The sequence below is a fragment of the Sprattus sprattus genome, assembly GCF_963457725.1.
Source record: "Sprattus sprattus genome assembly, chromosome: 20".
NCBI classification, from domain to species: Eukaryota; Metazoa; Chordata; class Actinopteri; order Clupeiformes; family Clupeidae; genus Sprattus; species Sprattus sprattus.
The window spans coordinates 12,702,493-12,728,289 of record NC_137918.1 but is presented as its reverse complement, the minus strand read 5'-3'; the positions used below and the strand labels follow the sequence as shown (position 1 = coordinate 12,728,289).

Here is a 25,797-nt window from a genome sequence, read left to right as displayed (position 1 = left end):
CTTTCTTAACCTTTAACACCTCCCACACTCTACCTTACCTCCCCCACCTCAAATGAATTCATTCTTAATGTATTCATTTAAAATAAAAAATAAAAGTTGCTTCTACCTTATAGATGTTACATTATCCCCAGCCAACCTGATACCATTGTTCCACACTGATCAGTGTTGATATAATATGATGAGATTGTGTGGAAGGCCAAATGGCAAACAGCAGTAACAAAAAAAACCCTGTATGTCTACGTTTTCACGTATGTCTACCAAAATTATAAATTCAGTAGAAATATTTAAAGTCAGACAGTTGCCCCAACAATGTCATGGATGGAAAAGAAGGTATACACTTACAACGTTCTTGCCTTTGTCATCAAATATTGCCGTACTGCAGCCAGCATGACACGGAGACCTAAACTCCACCCCATTGGATCCACAAACGGGATTAAAGGCTTCATCTGAGCAAGAGCACGGCACTCTGCAGTCAGAGGAATCCTTTTGGCTGGAAACAAAAGTGTAAGGGAACATTTTCAAGTAGGTGTAAGGTTGTGAGCATATATTCAGCATTTTGCTGATTTTCGTGATAAAGTCTGCCATATCTATTACCAACTTTAAAAGGTATACTTTATAACAAATGACATCTTAGATGATTAATGTGATTTGAGTCAGCCTTCCCTTTCCCTTTCCTATCCCTTCCTTTCTTAAAGGGAAAAAACCATGTCGGACAAATGGAAAAATCTTAAACTGTTTTAAATGTTAAATTGTTTTCAGAAAATAGGAGCATTGATCACTGACACAAGTGAAATCAAATCAAATCCTTGCAGAGATGCATTTTTGCTGGTTTCAATCAACAGTTATGGTCAACACACAATCCTGCCTATTGTAGCGCCCCCTAGAGGTCAAATGACACTACCTGTCTCAGACCTCTTAAGAAGAGGGTCCTGAGTCCATACACCAAATTTGGAGTCAATACATCAAAGATTGGCTAAGATATGAGCTCACTTCCCTTTTTCCGGATCAGTTGCTCAATTTGATTGGCTGTAACTAACAAAGGGTTGTGAAAATCAAAGCGCCATGTGATGTCTTTTACGGGGCTTGGTCTGAGGATGATCCGTGCCAAATTGGTGAAGATTGGACAAACTTTATAAGGGAGGCCATGGGATATTTTTTGTGAGGCTTGGTCTGAAGATCATTTGTGGCAATTTTGAAGAAGATTCAACAAGAATGCTTTGAACTCGTTTTGATCCAGGGAATCCAACGATACCTCATTTTGAAAAATGCGGCATATGGTTCAAATGTAACGTGTGTAAACACATCTTCAACTTTGACCCATTGGTGGCGCTAGAGGGTTTGAATGGGAGACATGAAACTTGGTGAAATTGATGAGGGGACTGGTCCCAAAGAGTGTGCCAAATTTCACAACTTCTGACCATGCGGTTCTATGGGCTGTCATAGACTCCCGTGGCAGAATAAGATGTATAATAAGAAGAAGAATACGTAGAAACCCTCTAGGTGGTTTCGCAGCTTTGCTGCCTGGCCACCAAATAATAATAAGAATACGTAGAAACCCTCTCTAGATGGCTTCGCTGCTTGGCCACCAATGAGATACTTACTTGGGAAGATTTAGTCCAGCAATTGGTTGTGTGGGACAACCAATGAAAAGGAGTGGCACAGCAAACATGATGCAAACCAGGACAGACACTGTGCACATTAGGGCGGAGCCTCTTACAGATAGGCTTAGTCTGCGCATAATTAGTCCTCCAGCCATTATGCCCAGGGTAGCTGCGGGAATATTCACACCTCCTAAAACACAAAGAGTACTTTTAAAAATAGACTAGAGAGGAAAAGAAAGGAAGTAGAGATTATATCTTCAAAAGCATGTTCAAGTTCAAGTTCAAGTGTTTTTATTTGTCACATACAATAAATTGAAGAGAAATGTTAACAAATATTTTGTATTACCATAAAATTCCTATCTTTTTGTACAACTGTACAGATGTATTTCTAATGTAACTGTATACATTTAAATGTATTTTTTTCTATTGTACACTGACACAAAGATTGTTACCTTATGGTTCCGTTAGACTTACCAATCATCATGTTGGAGAATGAGGCTGTTAGAGTGAACTGCTTTTCAATGAACTTAGCCATGAAAGTAGCCAGGCCAGCCACCATGGCAGCAAGGTTGACCTGACCCAGAACCACAAGGAGATAGATCGGGTTTCTCAGTGTTCTCATCATAGTACTGGGGAAACCTAAAAGAAGCAGACTCTTGAGATTTGTCTAAAACAAGTAAGCCAAGTCTCTAAAGTGAACAGACATGCCTTGCGATCAGCAGAAACACAACTAGTAGCACTGAGAAAAGCTTGTGTTTTGATGGTATGCTCAGCAACGTCTTGAGCCAATATCTCTTTTCGGTGTCTAAAAAGGCAGTGGCTTGAGTCTTCGAAATCTCCCCAAACTAAATGTATCACATATCATTTTGGTGATAAAACAAAATAAGTTGGTCCAGAAAGTTCCTTGTGCAAAACAAAATGATTCTCATTTTCAACCCAAACACAAACTGGCCAGTCATATCACCTGGAAATTGCAGGACATAACATTCCCTGGTACAATGAATCCAGCATGAATACTGCCTAATACTGTCTTACTTAATGGATTACATCACCAATATGAGATTATATGTATATACACTTTTCTTTATAGGCTTAATTTTCACACAACACATTTTTTCAGGTTCAAGTTCTGGGCTCAGTAAAGGACATTTTCAATTGAATTTATGGCTGTATGTTTTGACATTAAAAACATCTTACTTTTAATGAACTGTATAAGGGTGAGTTTCTGCATCTGGTCAGGTTTTGGTCTTTCAACCTTGAATTCTTCCTCCAGTTTGCGGTCATTTGATGTGGATTCCTGTGTAGTCAAAATAAAGTGTTACTATGGACAGATGTAATTTTGAAATTAACCATCATTTCAAGCAAATTCTACAAAAACAGTTCTGACCTAAGAACATAGGTCATTCCATGCCAACTCATCTACAGCATCCAAGAACATGTCAGGGAGTTTCATGAAACAATTCAAGTAAATTGGTCTATTTGAATTATATCACTGTGCAACATGTTATCGCTGTCCTTTAAATCCCTTCTTGCCTAATCCTGCCTGGCTTGGTGTATGGGAATATTATTTAGCATTAAGTTAAAACAAAATTTAAAAACTGAAAATTCAGTCAAGGTGCACTGTGTGCATTTATTACCTCACACCTTAATGACATTCAACTTGTCAGACATTGTCAATGTGCCAAAATATATAAAAAAAAATGTAAACAAAAAACAAAATAAAGATTGTTCACAAGTCCCCAATCTCCGAGTCTCACTTCAAGTCTCAAGTCTGTGTGAACGACTGAAGAGCGATTCAAGTCCCCATCTCTGCTTTCAATAAAGCCCTACGTATTCTGAAAAGAAGTGTCAGCAGGTCAACAAGGTTTTGTTTCTGCAAATGTCAACACAGGTGCCGAGGTTGCTTACAGTTGTTTCCAGTTGTTTATCTACCTGTTTTGGCATTGTCCTTGGGAAGAAGAGATAAGGCACGGAACTGAGGAAGAGGAACGAAGCAGCCACTAGGAATCCCAACCACCAGGCGCCAATCCATCTTGGGTCATCTCGATCTATTCTGATGTCATCTGGAAAGAGAAAATGTTTTTAAATGATAATGGTATACTTGCTATACCATAATACCAATAATGGTCTAACTGCCGCCATGAGTGAAGCCCAACACTTAGACCAGTGGTTCTTAACCTTATTTGAGGTACTGAACCCTGCAAGCTTCATCTGTGCATTCACCAAACCCTTCGTTTTTGGAAAAATAAAATGATGTTTTCTTCAAAAATTAGGTATATATAAAAACGGCCCGATGTTGCTAGTGTGAACCGGGCTATACTGTATGTGTCTTGACCCCTGCTGAACCCCTGAGAGTGACTCAACGGACCCCTGGGGTTCGATCGAACCCAGGTTAAGAAACACTGACTTAGACAGTGCCCCAAACACGCCCTGTTCATGGAGTTGACTTATGGTTCCTAGCTGTAGCTCTTGTTCCCGTAGCTCACCTGGTAAAGCATCAGTGTTACTATTAGTGTGACAAAACTAAAGACAGTGCCCTGAAGGGACCGGTTATTTGATATTCATAGGTAATAATGATATGCCATAGTCAATAATTCCATTTTATTTCTACCTAGTATAAATGTTACTTTTATTAGCATGTAAGCATTCCTGGGTGAGACTCTTTTGAATTGACCTGCAGACGGAGGTGAGAAATCCCTTCCCCCTCCGGGTCAGGACAAAGAGTATTGCAGCCATGGCCTATTTGAATAGATGTTTACACCCCTAAACATTATGTATATAACAGCCTGTCCTTTAAGGAGTAGGCAGATTATGCTAAGGTGAAACGCTGACAAGCAGTGTGGATTTTCAGCCTCTGTCTCAACAATGTGTGGCCACCATTGTTTCAAGATTAAACCTGGAAATGACTGACAAACCCATGACTGAGTCTTCCAATATATAGTAGAAAATGAATTACTATCAGGCCCAAACACGCCCTGTTCATGGAGTTGACTTATGGTTCCTAGCTGTAGCTCTTGTTCCCATAGCTCACCTGGTAAAGCATCAGTGTAACTATTAGTGTGACAAAACTAAAGTCATGGGTTCAATATTTAGGAAGCACACCCACTGATGGAAAGTGTTATTTTGTGCTACACAGTAAGTCTCATTGCAGAAAAGCATCAGCTAAATGATAAAAGTATAGTTCATATTGTAACCACATGAGCATAAAGTAAACACTGCTGTATGGCTGATGGAGTTCAGATGTTAGTTGTCAGAATCAGAAGGGGATGTTTCCGACAGAAGTGCTCTTTTAAAATCTTGCCCTAATCTCAACATGGTGTGGTAAAAGCAAAGCATATTGTGCAAAAGAAAAACAATATTTATTCATATAATCAATGCACAAACTTGACACATTTGTATAACAATATGTACATGTAAACTATTTCACCCTTTAAATGTACACAAGATTTGTGATTTTGTATTGCTGGCATCATATTAGATCTTCACCAAAGCTCCAAATTCCAATGCTTTTGTGAAGTCTTTCTGCCTTTTACTTAATACAATGCACACCAATATTTACTGTTGGTGGAAGAAATTCCTATTACAATGGTACATTGAAATCTGAAAGAACTAATTTGTATTGCATGAAAACCCAACATCACATATTTGTATTTGTTTAATTGTTGAAGATAAGTCTGCATCCAGATTCAGATTGTTCAGGTGGAAGTTAGTCACAATAGAACATTTCGTCTCCTCAGCTGGAGCAGACGCATTGCATCATTTCCTCTCCTCGAGGACACATACAAAGACCCCAAATCTATAAAACTGTCAGCGTATGTTGTATCGTGAAGAAGGGCCTTTACAGACCCCGGGTATAGCATACAGTGCGTGTTGCAGCTGTCTCCAGCCGGTAAGGCACTGCTGTGTATCCTGACATCCTAACTAAAATCTGCATGCACCATGCCAGCCAACAGAACAAAACGAAATGCTAAATAACCACTCACTCTGTCTTCTTCATTCTTTCCTAGTCTAGACTATCTTCACTATGGGACGCTGCTGTAGTCTCTCCACCTGATCTACCTGTTGAAACCCTCGGCCCACATGCACCCATCACCACTGTACACTTACTCTACCCCATACCCTATGCTTGCATTTATATGCAATATATATTATTGCCACCACCAACTTGTTTTTTCCGTCCTACTCTCCTTACCCTTGTACCAGTAACCCTATGAGCACAGTGTATACCCACTAAGCTGATTTTTTTATGTATCATGTATATACCATATGATGTTTGTATATATTATGTACATCTACCAAATGCATGCTGTGAACAACACTATATCCTATCCTATCTCCTCCCGGCTGACCTCAAGAAGATCGGTCAGATCAAACAAACATCCTTTGTGTCTTCTTTGTGACAATATGATGTTTGTATATACATATTATGTACATCTACCAAATGCATGCTGTGTACAACACTATATCCTATCCTATCTCCTCCCGGCTGACCTAAAGAAGATCGGTCAGATCAAACAAACATCCTTTGTGTCTTCTTTGTGACAATATGATGTTTGTATATACATATTATGTACATCTACCAAATGCATGCTGTGTACAACACTATATCCTATCCTATCTCCTGCCGGCTGACCTCAAGAAGATGGGTAAGATCAAACAAACATCCTTTGTGTCTTCTTTGTGACAAGTGGGGACGTTGTAGCAAGCAACCAAGCGTCAAAGGAATGCAGGATACGGTCATTAGTTGAACTGTGGCCAGGCCATGCTGTATCTGATAGCACTCAATGCATGGGGGTTGCTGTGAATACAAACAAAGGAAGTATTTTGGTGTAAGATTACAGATAGGTCCTCTGATAAGATGCCATTTGACCCACTGGACAGATTTTGTAAGTCTGGGAGTTGTGCAGACTTGATTTGCGTATTCCCTAGTAGGTGTACCACCCAGGAGGTTCAGGAGTTGCACTCCTGATTTGTTTAGTTGTAAGAATGTGTGTGGAACACTTGCAGTGTTTATCAAATGGTTCTTAAAATGGTGCATCAGAGCATTTGAATCCAACACTGTGAGAACTTCTAGAATGTTGTGTGTATTTATTAGGGCTGTCACTAGATACAAAAAAAAAAAAAAACGATCTAATCACACATTTTGAAATTCATTCATCTCGATTAATCACGATTAAAAGTTTGTTTTTCTTCTAAAGACAAATCTTATAAATTAACGAGTAATTTTAGACACCGCTGCCGGTCATCCTGCGTTTTGGATATTCGGTAGGTTATCCTGCTTTTCCCTTTTATATTGTCTTACTAGCGTTGTGTGGCGGTAACATTTAATCTCTCCCATAGGAATTGGCCTGGGTGGTTGGACGCCGCTGCTGTTTTGCCGGGATTGTTTTGCTGTTAGCGTAGTTTGCTTGCAGTTGCTGTTCGTCCACGTGTCGTCTTCCTGGCAAGCAGCTACTGACCGTAAGAGCTGCTGCTGCGTCCGTATCTGTGTGTGTGTTTTCGTTTTGGCTCTGGTTGTTTTGTGTTCAATGTTCCAAGGCTAGTATTCCATCTTAACCTCCCCTAGTGGTGTTAATATCTCTTTGTGTGTGTGCTTTGAGAACATTTTTGATGTTTATTTACCTTTCACTAAGTTTGCGTGTGCATTTGGTGTGAGCAGTGCACGTTTGCTGTGACCTCCTGGAGGTAATACCCTGCTATTTAAAAACCCCTGACTGACTGTTAAGCCTCAGTCCAGTTATGTGTTGTGTCCATTTATCTGTTGTATATGCGTTGTCCTTTGTCTGTCCCCTACTGTGTTTTTATATTGTTGTAATTAAATAAAACATATTTATTATTTATGGAAACACGTCTAAAGCTTCCTCAGTTTACAAACCTGTGTGCCCCTAGTGGGCTAGTTTTGATTCCAACTATTTCCCTGGGCAAAACTCCCAGGGTGGCGTAGTCGTGCTCTAGGTCAGTGGTTCTCAACCGGGGGTACGCGTACCCCTGGGGGTACGTGAAGGTAGTCCAGGGGGTACGTGAGATTAAAAAATATATATATTTAAAATAAGCCTCCATCCAAAAATCATTAAAAAATACTTATTATACGGCTCTTCAGAATGTTCCAAAATGTACGTTGATTTGTATGGGCCATATGTGGGTTAAATGTCTGCGTTCGCAGGTTTGTAATTCCTTGATATTCACTGCTGCGTAAAGTTTATCACCGCTGTCATTGCATGGCAACAGGTTTTTTGCTTCTAATTCACATTGCATATCATTCCGCAAGTAGTCCGGTTAGTTAACGTAACGGAAGGTCATTGAAACGAAGTCAGAAGGTGGATTGCTCAGCATTTGCGTTCAGAACTATTTTTTTCTTAGCGGAAATCACGAAATGGCAACAAACTCATTAAAAAGAGGTATCCTGGAGGAATGTCTTCAATCGTTTTGGCAAGTAACTGTATAATAAGCGCGAAAACATGGGAGCTGAACACACACAACTGCTGCTGCACACAGAAGTGCGTTGGCTCTCTCGAGGGAGAATACTCAAACGGCTGTTAAAATTACGATCTGAAGTACAGACCTTTCTGATTGAGCACAGATCCCCCAATGCCACACAGACTGGCTTGCAAATATGTGCTATCTGGCAGATATATTCAGCAAACTGAACGAACTGAATATGTCTGCAGGGAAAGGACACCAGCTTTTTAAACCTGTATGACAAGGTGGGAGGCTTCCCGAAGAAAGCAGAGCTGTGGAGAAGAGCCTCTGCACAGGGGGATTTCACCTGCTTTCCTCAGATGGATGATTTTCTCTCTAGTGAGGATGTGGACAGAGCTCCAGTCCAGTTGGTCATCGTGGGACATTAGACCAAATTGATTCAACATTTTAATTTTCAATTTCCTACTTTCCTGACATGGAGGAGAAATCTACACAGCTGGATTGGGTGAAAAACCCATTTTTCTTGTGGAAGCTCTGTCACTAATCAGGAAACACTCATGGAAGTGTCATCTGACCGTGGGCTCCAGATGAAGTTTGCCACATCCACACTCACACAGTTTTGGATGTGTGTGAAGCAGGAGCACCCTGGCCTGGGAGAGAAAGCTTTGGAGCAGCTACTACCCTTTGCCTCCACATATTTATGTTAGGCCTCCTTCTCTGCAATGACTGATCAAAACAAAGCAGAGAAACAGACTGTGCCCGGAGAAGAGCTTGATCACAGCAGTTGCCTCCTTGCCACCAAGACTGACAAAGATTTTCAGCGAAGCACAAGCACAAGTTTCTTACTAAAATGTAATTGCAAACGCACTCAGTTCAATGCAACAATATTCAATGTTCAATCTTCAGTGCTGACAGTTTAATAAATCAGACAATGATGGCATAGAGCTGTGTATAACATATTTTTTTTTCAATCAAAAATGCTTTGCGCTGGTTAGAGGGTACTTGGCTGAAAAAATATTTCACAGGGGGTACAAAACTGAAAAAAGGTTGAAAACCACTGCTCTAGGTAGTCCCATCTCCACTCACCATATTGTTATGCCACACAAGCAAAACTAAAATAATAGCAAGAGCCCGTTGCAGTGGAATGATAACGGAGTTCCCTGGAGTTGTTCAAAGGTATCACAGCCGAAACAAGCAGCCACGTTGCTCCTTGTGCACACTAGTAAACTCTTGGCTGTTCAGTCAAGCTAATTCTTCTGTTCACCTTATCCAAGCGAACAGCTAACTCACCAGTGTCCAGTCGACTCGGTTTTGCAAAGTCCAAGCACTTACACGGTGAATTACCGTGTAACATTAAATTGTGTCTAGGCAGCCTCATGCAGGTCAGCTAGGTAAAATGGCTCCGGCGCTTGACTGCTCTACTACACTACTTTCTACTCACTAAACTCGTAGATTCACACTGTCATTCACTACGTAGTTATCTATCCGTCACCTCATGTCAATAAACTTCCACTCCAATAGCCTAGAGATGGAGCTATTAACAGTGAAATCTCTTCTCGCAACTAATGACATTGGACTAACTGTGCCCACACTCTTCCATCTTCTCTTCTCCAATCCCGCCTAGCTCCTTTACCTTTAACTTCACGCTCTGATTGGTCCGTGACATACAAATAATATAAAACACATTTAAATCAAAGCATTTTTACAACATACAATCCAATATATTTCAGACCTTTTAATTCTATTTATAAATGAATCAACTTAAAATTGTAACTTTATACACCCAAAGGGTAACATACTGTATATATACAATTGTACCATCGCCCTTAAAATAAGCAGTTTTTCTACAGTTGGCTTGGTGCATCTTTGCCCTTATGCTTACAAAACAGAAGATACTGGTAGTTGCTTACTTACAGTAACATAGCACAGACTTACCATGTGAAAGCTTGTCAATGTCCACATTGAAACGTAGCATGAGTGCACTCAAAATGAACCCGAAGGCTGGGCCAATCACAGTCACCGCAAAAAGGATACCTAAAAACAAGGGAGCAAATAATACTTATGTTTTTCCTAATCCATGCCTAACGGTGCAAACCCATGACAGCGACGCGATAAAATTCCATCGCTTTGAGTGGGCGTGGTGTAGCGTGTGGAAATAGCATACAGTCCTACAATTTTCAAACCGTCAAAGACGACACCAAACAATCTCATTGGCTGCTGCCGGGAAATATTGCTCCTCATTTGCATAAGTTTCAACATGTTCCAATTTTCAACGGACGCGTCGCTCAGATCGCTCATTTACGTCACAATGGATTGGCTCCCATTGAAATGCATTGGGTTTAGAGATCGCGTCGCTCACAACGGTGGCATGGGTTTGCACCCTAACAATCTTCTTGTATGTGCATTAGGGGCATAGAATAATACACACAAAGTTTTCTGTTTTCCTTGACATAACTCAACAACGCAACGTGTTATCCTCTGTATGTTATGTATACAATGGCACGCCACACACTATCCAGGGTAGAGGGTGGATGGTAAATGGTTAAATGCCTAAATCCTATCACTGTTTTGGGTGTTGTTTAAAGTAGAGTGCGGTAGAAGGAAGAATGCCAATGGAAAAGAGAAGGATTCAGGAGAGAGAGAATCAGCTAAAGGAGCCAGCAAAGGGGAGCACATCTTTGCAGAGTTGGTTAAAAAAAAAAAGCAAACCAGCAGGTGACAGAGAGACATTGCATTGTGATAAAGATGACAATGTGTAGGCTTATCAATTAATGTGAAACAGGCTCATATTTTCAGGCTAATATTTCAAGCCTACTAATGGCAATGTATTATAATTACACTACATTTAAGATGAGGAGCAACCACAAGCCTCAGAACAGAGACAAATGTGGAGCAGGAGACACATAGGACAGGTAGACCTTAGTGCTGATCACCAAATATGGGATGAAAGGACCATGCTAGAAAGTACAGGGATAAAGAGCCATATGCTAAATAAATGTAATCTTGAAAAAAGTATAGGCTATTTTAAAGATCCTTTCAAAGATATTGCCTGAGCAGAACAGAAATAACATACCACTACTTCTAGTGGGCCTTTTAAAATAATGATAATGGTAATAACAATAATATATAATTGGACAGATGATGAGCCAAGTACATCAACTGCAGACAAAGAGCCAGAGCCAGACCCAGACGAGAGACAGAACTGTCTTGGAAAACAGGGAAAGGAGAGACGACACAGAAAGTCAGGACAGGATGCCACCAAGGGTGGATATTGAGATGGAGAGTGAGGCAGAATCAATTGAATACAGATTTAGATTTTTTTGCTGAGATTGAGTAATCCAACAGATCCAGCTCATGTACAGAGCAATAATCTTAAACACAATCAGGCCTTTATCAAATGTTCACATTCAGTAGGGCCTTGCCGTTCTATTGTGAAGTTCCCCAAAAAAATGCAGAAGGTCGCTGTTTTCAAGCCCACTAGTATGATGATGGGGTGGCTGGAATGTCCTCAACAGAATGATGCCTTGCTCAAATGAATTGCTGTATTTGAGTGTTTTATGTGTTACTATTAATAAAGACCCGGTTCTTCTAAGTTCTCCATACAGTCCGTGAGATCTTATTTTTTTGCCAGGGGGCGCCCTTTTTTCAGGTCAAAGCAATGGCCCTTCAAAATTCCTGTGCACGTCCCTGGGTGGTTTAGTATGAAGGCAACCAACTGGGATACGAACCCTGGACACTATGTGGGTAGCCAAAAAGAACCTACCAAACAACCATTCACCAGTAGTAAAACACACCACAAACACCAACACTGAGAGGGGCTTCTTTACAACAGAACAGACTCAGGCTACATGAACTTGTCCTACATGAACGGGCACGCTCCTTCCTTGGTGTTCTATTGGAGTAGGCAACATAACACTCCAACAGTTTTGTCTGGTGTCTTTTGTGTTTTGGTGTTTTTGTACTTTGACATATAAACTCCTCAAAAAAAGTTCCGGAACGTTATCTTCAGTTGAAAGCTTTCCAACGATATACAATACAATACCAATTGGTATTATTAAAGGGGAGGGATAATCGACTGAAGAAACGTTTCCGAACTTTTTTTGAGGAGTTTAGTTTACTGAGAGGACCGTGGTTGTCTATGGAATCCCTGACCTGCACATATAAAACATATGCTATGATTTGTCTGCAGTGGTCACTGTAACACTATGTTCAAGGTGAGGTGATAAAATGGAGCTAACATTATTTTTTATTAAGCTTGATATAGCCCATCACACTTACACCTACATTCTGGAGAATTAGTTTGGACTAGAATGTACAAGGTGAGATCAAAAGTAACAAATACAGGAATGGTAGGGAGTGTGCAATTAGGCTAGTAGAGCAAGTTAAGGGATAGACAGTGGGTTGCCAAGATGGGGTTCTTCCCAAATAGTGAGCCCGCATCGAAGTATACAAAATGTGTTTATAACTCCTTTATAAGGGCTTATTAATGACTTACAAAGGGTTTACAACCTAATTAATAACATATTTATAAACCATTTATAATGGAGCCTTATTTAAAGTGGCACCGAATTCGGTAAGGGAAGTATTTCCAGAATCGAAGTAATGTAATGTAATGTAATGTAATGTAAGGCAGTTGTAGTGAGTGCAGTCACTAAGATACTTCAGTTCAGATGAAGTTAGCAGCGGTTGAGGCTAGACTGATGAAGATGAAGTTAGCAGCGGTTTGAGGCTAGACTGATGAAGATTAAGTTAGCAGCGGTTTGATTCAGGTGAAGTTAGCAGCGGTTTGATTCAGATGAAGTTAGCAGCAGTTTGATTCAGATGAAGTTAGCAGCGGTTTGATTCAGATGAAGTTAGCAGCGGTAAATCAACACATACACTGTTAAAGCAGTATAGCAAGCCAATGTATAGTTTAAGTTATGAAACTGTGTCCATGTAGTAAATTAGGTCTCAGTTTCAGGTCTATTTCTCTCCCTTCCTTGCCACCCATCTATTTCTCTGTAATCTGTACCATCTAACAAAGAGAAACCCTGTGAAACTTTGGATGTTCGTAAGTTGCTACATTTTGTATAGGCCTACAGACAAACACTGGAAAGAATTGTTGCTCTTACCTAGATAGAAAGGTGAGTTTCTCCTACTGGCAAAGTCATCTATGTATGAAATTCCAAAGGGTTGAATTGGAACACCACCAATTCCCAAGAGTAACTGGCCCAGAAGGAGTATGGGGAAAACCTCCTCATGGACAATGGTGTCCTGTTGGCTACATTTCTGGTGTGGCCAGTCAGAATTTAAAAGGTCCTTCGTATGGCATATTTCAGAGCTGTTGTTTATGGTGCCTAAAAAGTAGAAGAATATGTTTATATATGCAGTATTTTGAGCTTAAGTCTGTGTATAAAACTTTATGAAATCCAGTGCTTTTTACACGTTACTCACTGTTCATGAAGTTCGAGTGTTTGTATGGTGCACTAAGAAAATGAGGTAGGGCGATGATAAAGACACCTGCACTTGCTATCATTGCTCCGATACCAATGCAACGAGGCCTGTGCACACGGCTACCAAAGAAACTCACAAACACAATGAGAACTGTGTTCCCCACCTACAAAAATACAAGGGATTAGATATAATCTTTCAAATGACCAATTTGCTATAAGCTGTACCATTGTTTTTTGACAGAGCACTGCTTTCCCATACTTGCCCATTATTAATCTACTTTCGCACAGCAACATTTATACACTGACTGCCTTACACATTCATGAATTTGTGAAATTTGTACATACAACAATACTCTGCTATAGCAATCAAATTTCTGTTGTGTAACTGTAAGAACATATTGTGATTGTTAATATTAAATGTACTTGCCAATATCAAAAAACTTTTGCATTTGTCCAAAGCCACAGAAAAAAGCAATTTGTTTTTGGTGACAACCTTAAGTTCTAGTGAGTGCAAAGACCCCAAAATGAGTTGCGGTTGTACTCTATTGTATAATATGCCTGTTGATGACTTTGGTTAATTAACTGTAGTTTTATAAATTATGGGGCTAAATATTGTGTTGGTTTGTTAGTCCTCTTTCCAGTAACATTGACATCACATGTATTTTATCAAGTGAAAATGTTCACTGTCCTAGCCTATGTAAAATATGGACTCTATGTGTTGGTCGTGAGACTTGTTTTATTGCATTGTATTGCTTGAAGTCATATCTGTGCCATTCTCATAGACTTGACCCTCTCAAGACCCCTCCTGCTGCCCTGGCTCTCACTGTCCAGTCTTCCCAATTGCAAACTTCCAAAGTTCTGGTTCCAATTGCATGTTCTGGTTCCAAAGCCTCACGCTTGCAGCAGTCACCCGTAAGGCAGTGGGCGTGATAGAGCCGTAACACCCCGGTCACACCTATGCGTTGGAATGCGTTGATGCGTCAGGGTTAAAGGATTGACGTCAAAAGTTGAAAGTAAATCTTAAAAAAAAAAAAAAACGGTTCACACAGGATACCTCCACCCCAATCTCCCTCCAAGAGCGCAGCCTGACGTCTCAGACACTCCCCAAGCTCTCCTCCTCAAGCTTACCAAAAAACACAAGCTCATTCATTTAAAGTTCATCCAAAAGTAAATAAGCAAAACCTCACAACAGACTGCACATCTGCTCTTTCTCAGAAGCCGGAAACCCTACCCAACAAAAAAAAAAAGTTCCTATCTGATCACACCAGCCAAAACCTCTCACTTCCCCACACTCAACTGCCCAACATCGACTTACAGCCTAAAGCCAGCAATCATAAACGCTCAAAACATGCTTGACACAAAACAACTTGACCTTTCACATGACCTCTTGACCTTTGATCTTGGAGTTTTAGTGAAAGGTGTTATTATCGTCTCTCTTTACCCCTATTTCAGAATGTTGAGTTTACAGTCTCTGATAGACACACTTTGAGAGTGTATACAAATATCCTATACATCCCGACAACACAGGTTGGCGAATTAGCAAAGGTTTGCAGTAGAGTGAAAAGCCTTTGGTTGAATCTTCGTCTAAGCAGTAGGGCTGACATGTCTGCATGTGTGTCTGCAAAGTGGTGTGTTATTAATTTAAGTTTTGAAGAGCCAGTTTTTGACCCAACTGCAGAGGTGTGTCATTTTACAATTAACTGTTTTATATCATAGTAGTGTTTCTCCTTTATTATAAAGATGTCTCAGACCCAAATGTCTCTGCTATTAAGGTTTCTTTACTGGGCTATTCAGATTCCCTTAAACTTGACTTTTTTCCAATAACACTTCATCTGAGACTTCATGCGAGACTGTTTCAGATAATTGTACTGATTCGGGATACAGAAGTGTCAGTCAGCAAAATGGAAGCAGTTTTAAGGCGCCTATTAAACATTATCACCTACGTCCCTGAACTACTACAAGGGGAGCGAAAGGGGAAGAGGGGAATTATTTTTTACTTACCCTGGAGGAAAATAAATCAATATTTAGACATGTTCTGCAGTCTTCAAAGTACATAATCAGATCATCAAATGCTTACCTCATTAAAAGCGGCAAGAAGTCCTGATTTCTGACTCGTAAAACCATATCTTCTCTCAATTGTGGATATTGAGGCTTTTAGGTAACCAGATACCAGGAGCTGAGCTAGTTGTAGTATTCCATGACAAAGCACAAATAGCTGTGAAATAATCAAAACACACAAACTTCAATATCAATATTAATATTAATATAAAAAAAATATCTGAATGAAAGCTCAAAAATGTATTCCAATTCCCATGGCACACTGCCTAGACCCAGATGCAATCAAATTAGGACCTACAGTAAGCCAAAATCAACATTCTTATTTAACCATGATCCAAGCGAGTTTTCATTGGTGCATGATTTTGCGCTATACATTTTTTTCCCACCAATGAACACTTACATCATTGCCTTCGCCTGGCCTTCACACCTTTTATGCCCAAGTTTAAAGCACAAAAAAGGTGTCATCTTTCACAAAAATAAGGCCAGACTGCATCACCTTTTGTGCATATTTCGAACGTTTTTGTTGGAGTTATGATTTGGGATTTTCGACTGTCACTGTTCTGGACCTGGACTGAATGGAAATTTGGCGAGTGGACCTTTTGGGTTTCTAATTGAGAACTCCTGTGTTAGTATTTGTGGGTATTTGTCTTCTTCAAATTAATTTGACACAGCAGTTGAAAATACTTCTTTCTTCAACCACAACTATCTGGTATTAAATCAGAATAATGTACAAACGGTAAGATTTTTCTAAGAATCACTTCATCATCAAGATTTAAGATATCTGCAGCAATAGCAATAGTAAATGAGGCATAAAAAGTATCAATTTCTCATGGTACACCATGGATTTATATCTTATGATTTCCTGTGTATTCATGTTTTACCTTTATGTTGTGGAAGAAGCCCAGAGGTGGAGCAGGAGCCCTCCCAACCTGGATTGGTAGATTCTGTTTGGTCTTTTCAGCTGCCATTATCACAGTCACATCCTAAACACATAAAAGATGTTACAATAACTTCTTTCCTCAACAAAATCCTTCCTTCCTTTGACAATAAGTCCCTTGCACACCAGTTTGTAACACAGGTCTTTAAATACATGTGTATTGTACTGCCATACACTTACTCTACCCGATACCCTATGCTAGCTTTTATATACAATATATATTATTGCCACCACCGACATGTTTCTCTGTTCCTACTCCCCTTACCCCTGTAACAGTAACCCTATGAGAACAGTGTATACCCACTAAACTGGTCTTGCCTGTATCATGTATTTACCAACGTATGTCTGTATATATACTACATACATCTACCAAATACAGGCTGTGTTCAACCCCTGTTGTTTTCCTTGCCATTCTGCCACACAACCCTCCCCCACCTAAGGAACCATGTCAACTTGGGGGGAAATGGGAATACAATGATTCCTTTACGCAATCCTGAGAAATAATGGAAAACCAATGGAGCAAGGGCTCAGTCTGAATGAAATACATTTTTTTGGCCACCTGACCTTTTAAGGCCAAAACCCCTGTGGGGCACACAGACTGGCGTCCTTCATATGTCACAGGGCTTGTTTTTGCAAAATAACTGACAAATAATCAAATAAGTCTTTTTACTACTTGACCTTTGAGGTCTAACCACATGTGATCTACACAGACTGAGGCTTATGGGAGGAGATAAATCGTGTGGGAGAAAGTCCTCTGTAAACAAACTCCACCCAGGTCCAAGTATAAGTCCTTTATTTTGAGGCAAGATTGTAAAGGGTAGTAAATAAGATATTGCACCTAAGGAGATGCGGTGTAGTAAACTGTAATGACAGTCACAAGGTAAATGCCAAGGTTCATGTGTAATGTTTTTCCGATAGCCAAATTAAATAAGCGTGTGAATTTTAAATTTACGATAAATCACTTAAAGGCACCCAGTGCAACTTCGAGGCTTAAAAATAAACATTCAATTTCTAGTCTTTTTTACACGTAGTAAGTTTCAATAACTCCATACCATTACATACCGACATTCAAGCAGCAAAGATGAGACGTCGTTGTGTGGTGAGAACTGATAGAAAATAGATAACAACAACAATCGCCACCATTTTCTTTATTTTTTGTAACCTACAATAAATAAAGCAAGCTTCCAGTCAATGGAAAAATGGCTTCTCCCCACCGGCGATTGTTGTTGTTTACGATTTTCTATCAGTTATCACCACACAACGACGTCTCATCTTTGCTCCTTGAATGTCGATATGTAATGGTATGGAGTTATTGAAACTTACTACGTGTAAAAAAGACTAGAAATTGAATGATTATTTTCATTGAATGTTTACATAAAGTTGCACTGGGTGCCTTTAGGCCTGTTAATATTCTGACCAAGAGCACTGTCTGCATCTTCGGAGCGCCTTATACACATACGTACCTAGAGGCATGCAAAAATTACTATTACTACACCACATATTCATAAACAGTGAACAAACCTTGCTTTTCTGTGTGCATTAGGTAATGTTACATGGACAGTAGTTTGCTTTGTGTGTGAGCTCTTGAACTATTTACTTACTTTACTTTCATCGCATAATGCATTTGGATGGTTATGGAATGTGATTTGTGTCATTATGTTTGCAAGTTTAGGTATATAATGTATGCTGCAAATAGTGTGCAGATTTCTGTAAAATAGTTGTCTTTGTGAAAAAGCTTTGTGTTAGGATGGGGAGGGGAAGATTGAAGGCCATTAGCCCTCCCATTGATGAAAGTGAAAGTGAAAGTCCTCTCTATTGGATACGACAGTTATAGGGTCATAAATGTTAGGGACATTTATTTGTTCATATGAATGGAGTGATTGAGAGTGCGATCCACCATAGTGCTCTGTTTCAGTAGTTAACCACCACCTGATTTACCATAAAAGGTATGGAAGCCCAGCTGCTAACGCACATCAATCCGAAACTATGATAGTCATCAGAAACAAGCTCACACAGTTGACCACTGTGGCCACAAATAAGAAATAAATACTAAAAGCAGAAACCTTGTGAGAGAGGAGTGTGAGAGTTCAACTGCAGCTTGTCCAGAGTCAAACACACACTACCTCACCAACACTGGACTTCATTATGTTCATTACCGTGAAGAAAGCATTTTTTTTTTTACATTTAGTCTTAAAGTTTTTCAGTTGTAGTAATTGGGACACATCGACTAGTTGGCATTATATATGTGTTCCAAGCATTATTACAAATTAGCTATCGTATGGTGTGCTGGTTGGCTGGTGAATGACTGCAAAAGCGGCATCACCAGAAAAGGGGACTGCATTTACTTGTTGTGACATACATAAAATACTGCTGGATAGACTGAGGTGAGAATATTTTTAGTTGGTCATTGACCTATCCTTGAAATGGAATGGTTTGTTTTCGTAGAAATAGTTTTTGGGAGAGCCAGAAACAGTGCTTACTCTGCAAATAAGTTGCTAGCAAAGTCTGCTACAGTTTAACCTCCTCCCCATGTCCAAAATCTTCTCTAATGTGGGAATCTTCTCTAATCTAATAATATTAGTTTTGCGTTGTGGCATTATATTTTACAGCGTTGAATGAACAGCAGGCAATATAAAGAAATATCAGACTTCCGAACATTGGGGCGGCCCATTCAAATCAACAAAACTTTTTGGAACATTCTGAGGAGCTGTTTAATAAGTTATCTTATTAAACTAATGAATAATAAGTATACTGGAAAAGATTAAACAACATTTCGAACAAGCCTCAATGCCTCGCTGTACAGTTAGATTCTCAGTTAGACTGCATTTTAACCCAATTTGAACAGACCCTGTATGTTTATTATGTATCTATCAATGGGCCTCATTTATAAAACGTACTTACGCACAGAATTGATCTTAGACTGTGCGTGCGATCAAATCCACGTCTAAGTACAGATTTATAAAAACCGTCTTAGACGTAGAAAAGGACGTATCTCTACGTCTGGTTTTAGTTCGTGTAAGTACATTTCCTTGTGGCAATACTGGAGTACTGCAGGAATTTAGAACTCAAAGCGCCGACACGCAGTTTCATTATCATCATCGTGCACCACCGTCACCATTAATGTTTCGCTCAATAAAATCAATTAAACTATTAGAACAATTCACACATGAATGAGATTCACGTCTAATAGGTATTCCGTTTTTATTTCACAAGTGTAAAACATTTAGCTCAATCTATAGCCTATAGAAAGTCTAATAGTGGCTTAGTTTTCATTAGGAGATATAGCTGCATTGGCGTTGTTAGAGGATATTGCCAACTGCGCAATAAGGAGAGAAAGGGTTTTTTCGTGATCGCACACACTTTTTGACACAGGATGATGAATGGCTGATAAGCAGGTAGGCCTACAGCTTGTCGAGAGCGTTGTGCCCAAATAGCCTCTCGTCTACAGAGGCGCACCAGATGCAACCAGGCCATACACGTTCAGGTTTTGTCTGTTCTTGGATTCCTGGCTACAGGAACGTTCCGATGAGAAATTGGAATTCATTTAGCAGAATTTTGCCCGATGTTCTTCGCAGTATTATCACTTTATATGCCGGTAATGTATTAGATTTCCATACAGTGCCCAGGAAAAGCAAAATGTGTAAGAGGATTTCCTGCGTAAAACAGGGTTCCCAATGTATTTTCATCCAGATTGCGCACACTCAAACAGCCTAGGAAGACCACTTTAATACAGCACATGCCCGTGCGCGGTTGGTAGTGGAGCACAGCAAAGGCATGCCTAAGGGAAGGTGGCGATGGCCAGCGAGACTCCGATGCTGGAGCAGCAGTGCGACAGTTGCGGCCGCTGGTGCTTCGGAGACGTGCCTTCTACATGTCAAATACTTTGCTTTTGCCATTACGCCACCATACAGGCTTTTCTAACGATGTTTTGGCCCGCATCTGCTGTTCCATCAGCAGAACGTCGATGTCAGCCTCACTTTAATTCTGCTGTTTACATGTTTCTTTCTTGCTTGCCACTGTTGGATTGGCGTACACGTGTTTTTTGTGTGTACGTCTGTTTACTGTGGATCTCACTTACGCTCATTTCAGGAAATGTCTTAGACAAAATGTAGGATGGTTTCTACGCAACGTTTTATAAATGAGGCCCAATGGATCAGCTGTCGCACTGGACGTTTTAACACAAAGTGAACAAAGATGGCCATCATTATCAGAATCAGAATCAGAATTGTTTGTATTGCCAAGTAAGTATATACTTTTCAAAATATTAAAAGATAATTAAATATTTCAAAATGTAAAGATATTTACAGATTATGAAGTGGAGGAGCTGTGCAGTCTATGCAGGAATGTGTAAACAAGTGTGCAATGTGCAAGCTAATGTGTGTTAACGTAACAGTCAGATCGTTAGACTTCAGGCGTAGGGGCGTAGGCGTTGATGAGGTCAACTGCCGCCAGGAAGAAGCTGGTCTTGTAGCGTGAGGTTTTGGTCCTGATGGACCGCAGCCTCCTGCAGGATGGAGAGAGTGGTCACTGTGGTAGGGGAGGAGGGAGGGGGTTCTGGGGCTGGCAGTTGTGGAAAGGTGCAGGCCTTTGCAGAAGCCCTTTCCAGACAGAGGCAGAGTCATTGACTGAGAACTGGTGTTGGAGTTTCTAAGAGTACAGTCGCTTAGCTTCTCTCAGCACTTTGCTAAACCTGCATTTCAACTCTAAAAACCTGTCTCTGTCCCAACTCCTGAACGCCTCTTCCTTCTCCAACCAACCGTAACTTTCTGAGGTTGGCTGTGAACCAGGGTTTGTCACTGTTATAACTCACCCTGGAGCATGATGGATCAAAGGTGTCCTCACATAATCTGATATAAGATGTCACAGCCTCTGTTTACTCATCCAGAGTGTTGGTAGCAGTCCTGAAAACCTCCCAATCGGTACAGTCCAAGCAAGCCTGAAAGTCCTCCACAGCTTCAATGGTCCACTGCTTTGATGTCCTCACAACAGGTTTACAGAGCTTTAGTTTCTGCCTGTATGCAGGAATCAGATGGACCATGACGTGGTCCGAGTGTCCTAGTGCAGCCCAGGGGATGGTGTGATAGGCACTGCTAACTGTGGTGTAACAGTGGTCCAGAATGTTCTCCTCTCTGTTCGGGCATTTAATAAATTGTCTGTATTTGGGATTTTCTTTGTTAAAGTCGCAGAGGACAATAACTAAGAAGTCCAGGTTAGTCCGTTCCACACACAGTATCTAGTCGGCAATATAAGGCTGATTTGTATTTTTATTTGTTTCAATTATACCCACTTTATGTGTTATGTACAGTAAGTTAAAGGGGAAATTCACTTATGGGACTCCTTATTTGACCCCGCCAAATCTAAAAGAACCCCTGTTTGTTTCCTTCGTTGCTCTAACGGTTTTGAGCCATGCAGAAGATACTGATGCTCTTACGGTACTGTGAGATTAAGTTTAGTAGGCTAATAAACAACTCTTAATGTACGATTCTACTTTGAGTGACCTTTTTATTAGTTATGAATGAGTGGCGGAAACACACTCCCCATCAACATGAATAGAGGAGAAGAGATCGTAACATCCCTTATAACATTTCTGATTGCGGTCAAGGGAGAAGGGATAGATGTGCGATCAATAAGGAAAACAATCATATATAATGTATGATCATTTTACAATTTTGTGACACTACAAATAGTTGTTCGTTGTAACCCGCAAGGATCTTGATTTGAGTCATACATCTAATGCTTCTCATGTAACATCCTTTGAGCCAATCATGCTTGTTGTTGTTAGAAGATAAACATGGAGTTTACGCTGTTTCCTGGGAGAAAAATACTTCAGATGACAAGTCGCCCATGACCTCAACTCAGTATGATCTTATCAGCCGGCACAGCTACTGTCTCTATTGTAAAGCGGCTTCTAGGTGTGTTCGTCTGTGTGTGTCTGTATCGGTGTGCGTGTGTCCCAAGTGACTGGTGTGTGGCGCGAGCGGATGAACCGACGAATGTCTCGGGTGTTACGGCTTATGTCGGTCTTTTTGTGTAGGAAGATGTCTGTATTTTATGCACTTGGCTATGCGTTTGGCTTTTTTTTTCTCCAAATACAATCTTTTTGAGCCTTACGCAGAACAATATCAAGCACATGACCTGCAACGACTTCATTTGCCTACATGATGAGTTATCGAGGACTGTGGGAAAGATTCAATCCTCTGAAAAATATGCAAACCACATTAGGAAGACTGAAATGTGTCCAGTGTAATGGCCAACTTTTTAAATGTCCTATTTTAATATGTTTTTAAAATTATTCTTGCTTTAATATATGGACAAACATTGAAAAGAAGCAATTGACACTTGAGTTATCTTCTGAAAGTACGTACATTAAAGAACAACTGAAAGCCACAGAAGCACTGGATTAAAAGCCACACAAAGATTTATTTATTTATTTTACATTTGCACTTTGTTTTAATCTTACTATTTTAAGACTGTTATTTTATCTAATGTCTAAAATTGAAAAAAGGCATCTCTAAAAGCAATGATAAGGTGTTCTGTTCCAGAACTAGCAAGATAGCATAAATATATCAGTTATCGGACAGTGTCAAACATCGGCCATTCTGTTAAACAATGAAAATGCTAAGTTTAATAATGGTTTCACAATCGATATGCTCAGTTTAATAACAGGTAAACATGACAACGCCAACGTTTGGCGATAACACACGCCGTCCGATAATTAACACTGTTACGATAACTATCTAAAAGGAATGCAAAAACCTTACACCACCAACATTCCAATTCACTGATATAAGCTTGCCAACACAAAAACTGGTGTCTTTTGGCAGTATAGCTGGCAATATCATGCTGTGAAGGCTTTTCTTCCATTTTTGAAGGGTATTACTGCCCGGAACACAAAACTACATAAAGCTTTTCCTGGATGGCTAGTGGGAAAGATACGGGTGTTTATCTGTCCTTCACATGACCAAATGCTATTAAAATGAGGATGCTAGTTGCCTATAAAACCATACTTCAAAAAGTGTCAAATTGACATAGTGTTACTTTAAATACCTTAACTATATATACGTATATATATATATATTAGATTTATTATTCAATATTTTATATACTTTTGAAATGCTTGTGCCTTTGGGGCCACTACAGAGTGAACAAACCTAACTCTGGGCCCCTGGTGTTCCCATTCTGAGGGCCCCTGATGTTCCCATGCTGAGGTGTTCCCTAACTCTTGGCCCCTGGTGTCCCCTAACTCTGCGCCCCTGGTGTTACCATGAAAGTGAAAGTGAAAGTCCTCTCTATGGCAGAGGTGGTGTAGACACACACACTCTGAAATCCACCTCTGCATTTAACCCATCCAGTGAAGTGACACACACACAGTGAAGTGATGTTTCACACTAACCCGGAGCAGCGGCGCCCGGGGAGCAGTGATCGGGGTTAGGTGCCTTGCTCAAGGGCACCTCAGCCGTGGATGTGGGCATGGGAGAGCAGTGCTCTACCACTCCCCCTGCCCACATTTTTCCTACTGGTCGGGGATCGAACCGGCCACCCTCCGGTTACCAACCCGAAACCCTAACCAGTAGGCCACGACTGCCCAATGCCGAGGGTCCCTGGTGTTCCCACACTGAGGGCCCCTGGTGAACCCATGCTGAGGGCCCCTGGTGTTCCCATGCTGAGGGCCCCTGGTGTTCCCTAACTCTGGGCCCTGGTGTTCCCATGCTGAGGGACCCTGGTGTTCCCTATCTCTGGGCCCTGGTGTTCCCATGCTGAGGGACCCTGATGAACCCTAACTCTGGGCCCCTGGTGTTCCCATGCTGAGGGCCCTGTGGTGTTCCCTAACTCTGGGCCCCTGGTGTTCCCATGCTGAGGGCCACTGGTGTTCCCTAACTCTGGGCCCCTGGTGTTCCCATGCTGAGGGCCCCTGGTGTTCCCATGCTGAGGGCCCTGTGGTGTTCCCTAACTCTGGGCCCCTGGTGTTCCCATGCTGAGGGCCCCTGGTGTTCCCATGCTGAGGGCCCCTGGTGAACCCATGCTGAGGGCCCATGGTGTTCCCTAACTCTGGGCCCCTGGTGTTCCCTAACTCTGGGCCCCTGGTGTTTCCATGCTGAGGGCCCACAGTAATTGCAAGTGGCTCTATGGAAGAGTGGTGTAAAGAGTACTTTTGCAAATTTGAGCAAAAGGGGGTGAAATGAGAAGAAGCAACAAAGAAAGGTAACACTTTATACACTTATTTGCGTAACATAGTTTTGAGGGTGTGCGCATGTGAAATATGCCAAATGGACCTGGTTGCTGAGGCAACAAACAGAACATAAACCAACTGCTGTGGAAAGCTGCCAAGAAGGTCACAGAGTGAACTAATGGTAAAAAGAACATCAACATCTACATGACTGCAAAGCATTACTTCCTAAGTAAATAACAGTTCATTTCTGGTAACTCAATCTCAAGTTCATACTCACAACCATAGGTCAATGGTATTTACTTTGCTTATGACTGTATCAATTTGATCTAACTCTCCAAGACAATCATTGGTGTAAAGAACATTTGTAGATTTCTTTATATTCATATTACTCTATGTGCTATAGTATTTCTTAAAAGACTGTTTTGCATCCATTACAAATAAAATAGAAGTGAAGTAAGGAGCTTGCTTTGGAGGGTTTGTACTCCAAGTGCTATGTTCCATTCTCTATGTTCTCCAAAATACAGATACAGGGTATGCCTACTTTACCAAGTGTTTGGTCATGTTAGTTTCTGAAGATGTTAATTACAAAGTGAAGATAATTACAATAGCAGTAATGTTCACATACGTATGTCTACTTACAGTTTACATGCACAGTTCACAGAAGGCAAAGCAAGGTCTGTCCTTTCACATTTACAGAGAAATGCCTGTCTCCCCTTGTCAAGTTGAGAGAAGTCATGTTGAAGCCTGCACAAACTTTTCACCAGGATTACAAGGAAGTGGGCGGGATTTTTGTTCCCGCACAGTTGTTGCACAACTGCAACTACGTCAACACTAATGTGCTGCCTCCCAGATTGGTGTTGAGAGCACTCAAACCTACACTGCGATGCATGGACAAACCATAAAACAGATAGATGCCAACAGTGGTCAATTTCATTTCAGTTCATTTAGTGTCACAAGGATGCAAACAATAGAATGAAATGCTAACTGTTGTTATTTTAATAAACACTATGCCTTTAAGAAGCTATGTTGCACAACAACCTATCCATTTAAAAACCGGTTAATGTTATCATGTATGTCTTAACTCCTTACTGCCCAAATATTGCTATACTTTGTGTAGTTTAAATAAAATAAATAAATACACATTTGTGCATGTGGCCTTTACTGAATACATAATACATA

At 40.6% G+C, this 25,797-nt stretch overlaps 1 protein-coding gene across 1 annotated transcript in view; it reads right to left on the bottom strand.

Annotated features, from left to right (window-relative positions):
• The window catches only part of slco2b1 (solute carrier organic anion transporter family, member 2B1), a 30,463-nt gene extending 5,102 nt beyond the window's left edge, over positions 1–25,361 (bottom strand). Inside the window, exons 1-11 of the mRNA XM_080859623.1 lie at positions 25,258–25,361; positions 16,393–16,494; positions 15,531–15,668; positions 13,455–13,617; positions 13,133–13,357; positions 9,957–10,055; positions 3,534–3,664; positions 2,799–2,898; positions 2,076–2,240; positions 1,602–1,791; positions 343–490 (exon numbers count right to left, since the gene is read on the bottom strand). Coding sequence (XP_080715749.1) covers positions 343–490; positions 1,602–1,791; positions 2,076–2,240; positions 2,799–2,898; positions 3,534–3,664; positions 9,957–10,055; positions 13,133–13,357; positions 13,455–13,617; positions 15,531–15,668; positions 16,393–16,479 — 1,446 coding nt within the window. The 5' untranslated portion in view covers positions 16,480–16,494; positions 25,258–25,361. The remainder of the gene's footprint in view (positions 1–342; positions 491–1,601; positions 1,792–2,075; positions 2,241–2,798; positions 2,899–3,533; positions 3,665–9,956; positions 10,056–13,132; positions 13,358–13,454; positions 13,618–15,530; positions 15,669–16,392; positions 16,495–25,257) is intronic.
• Positions 25,362–25,797: the final 436 nt, after the last annotated feature.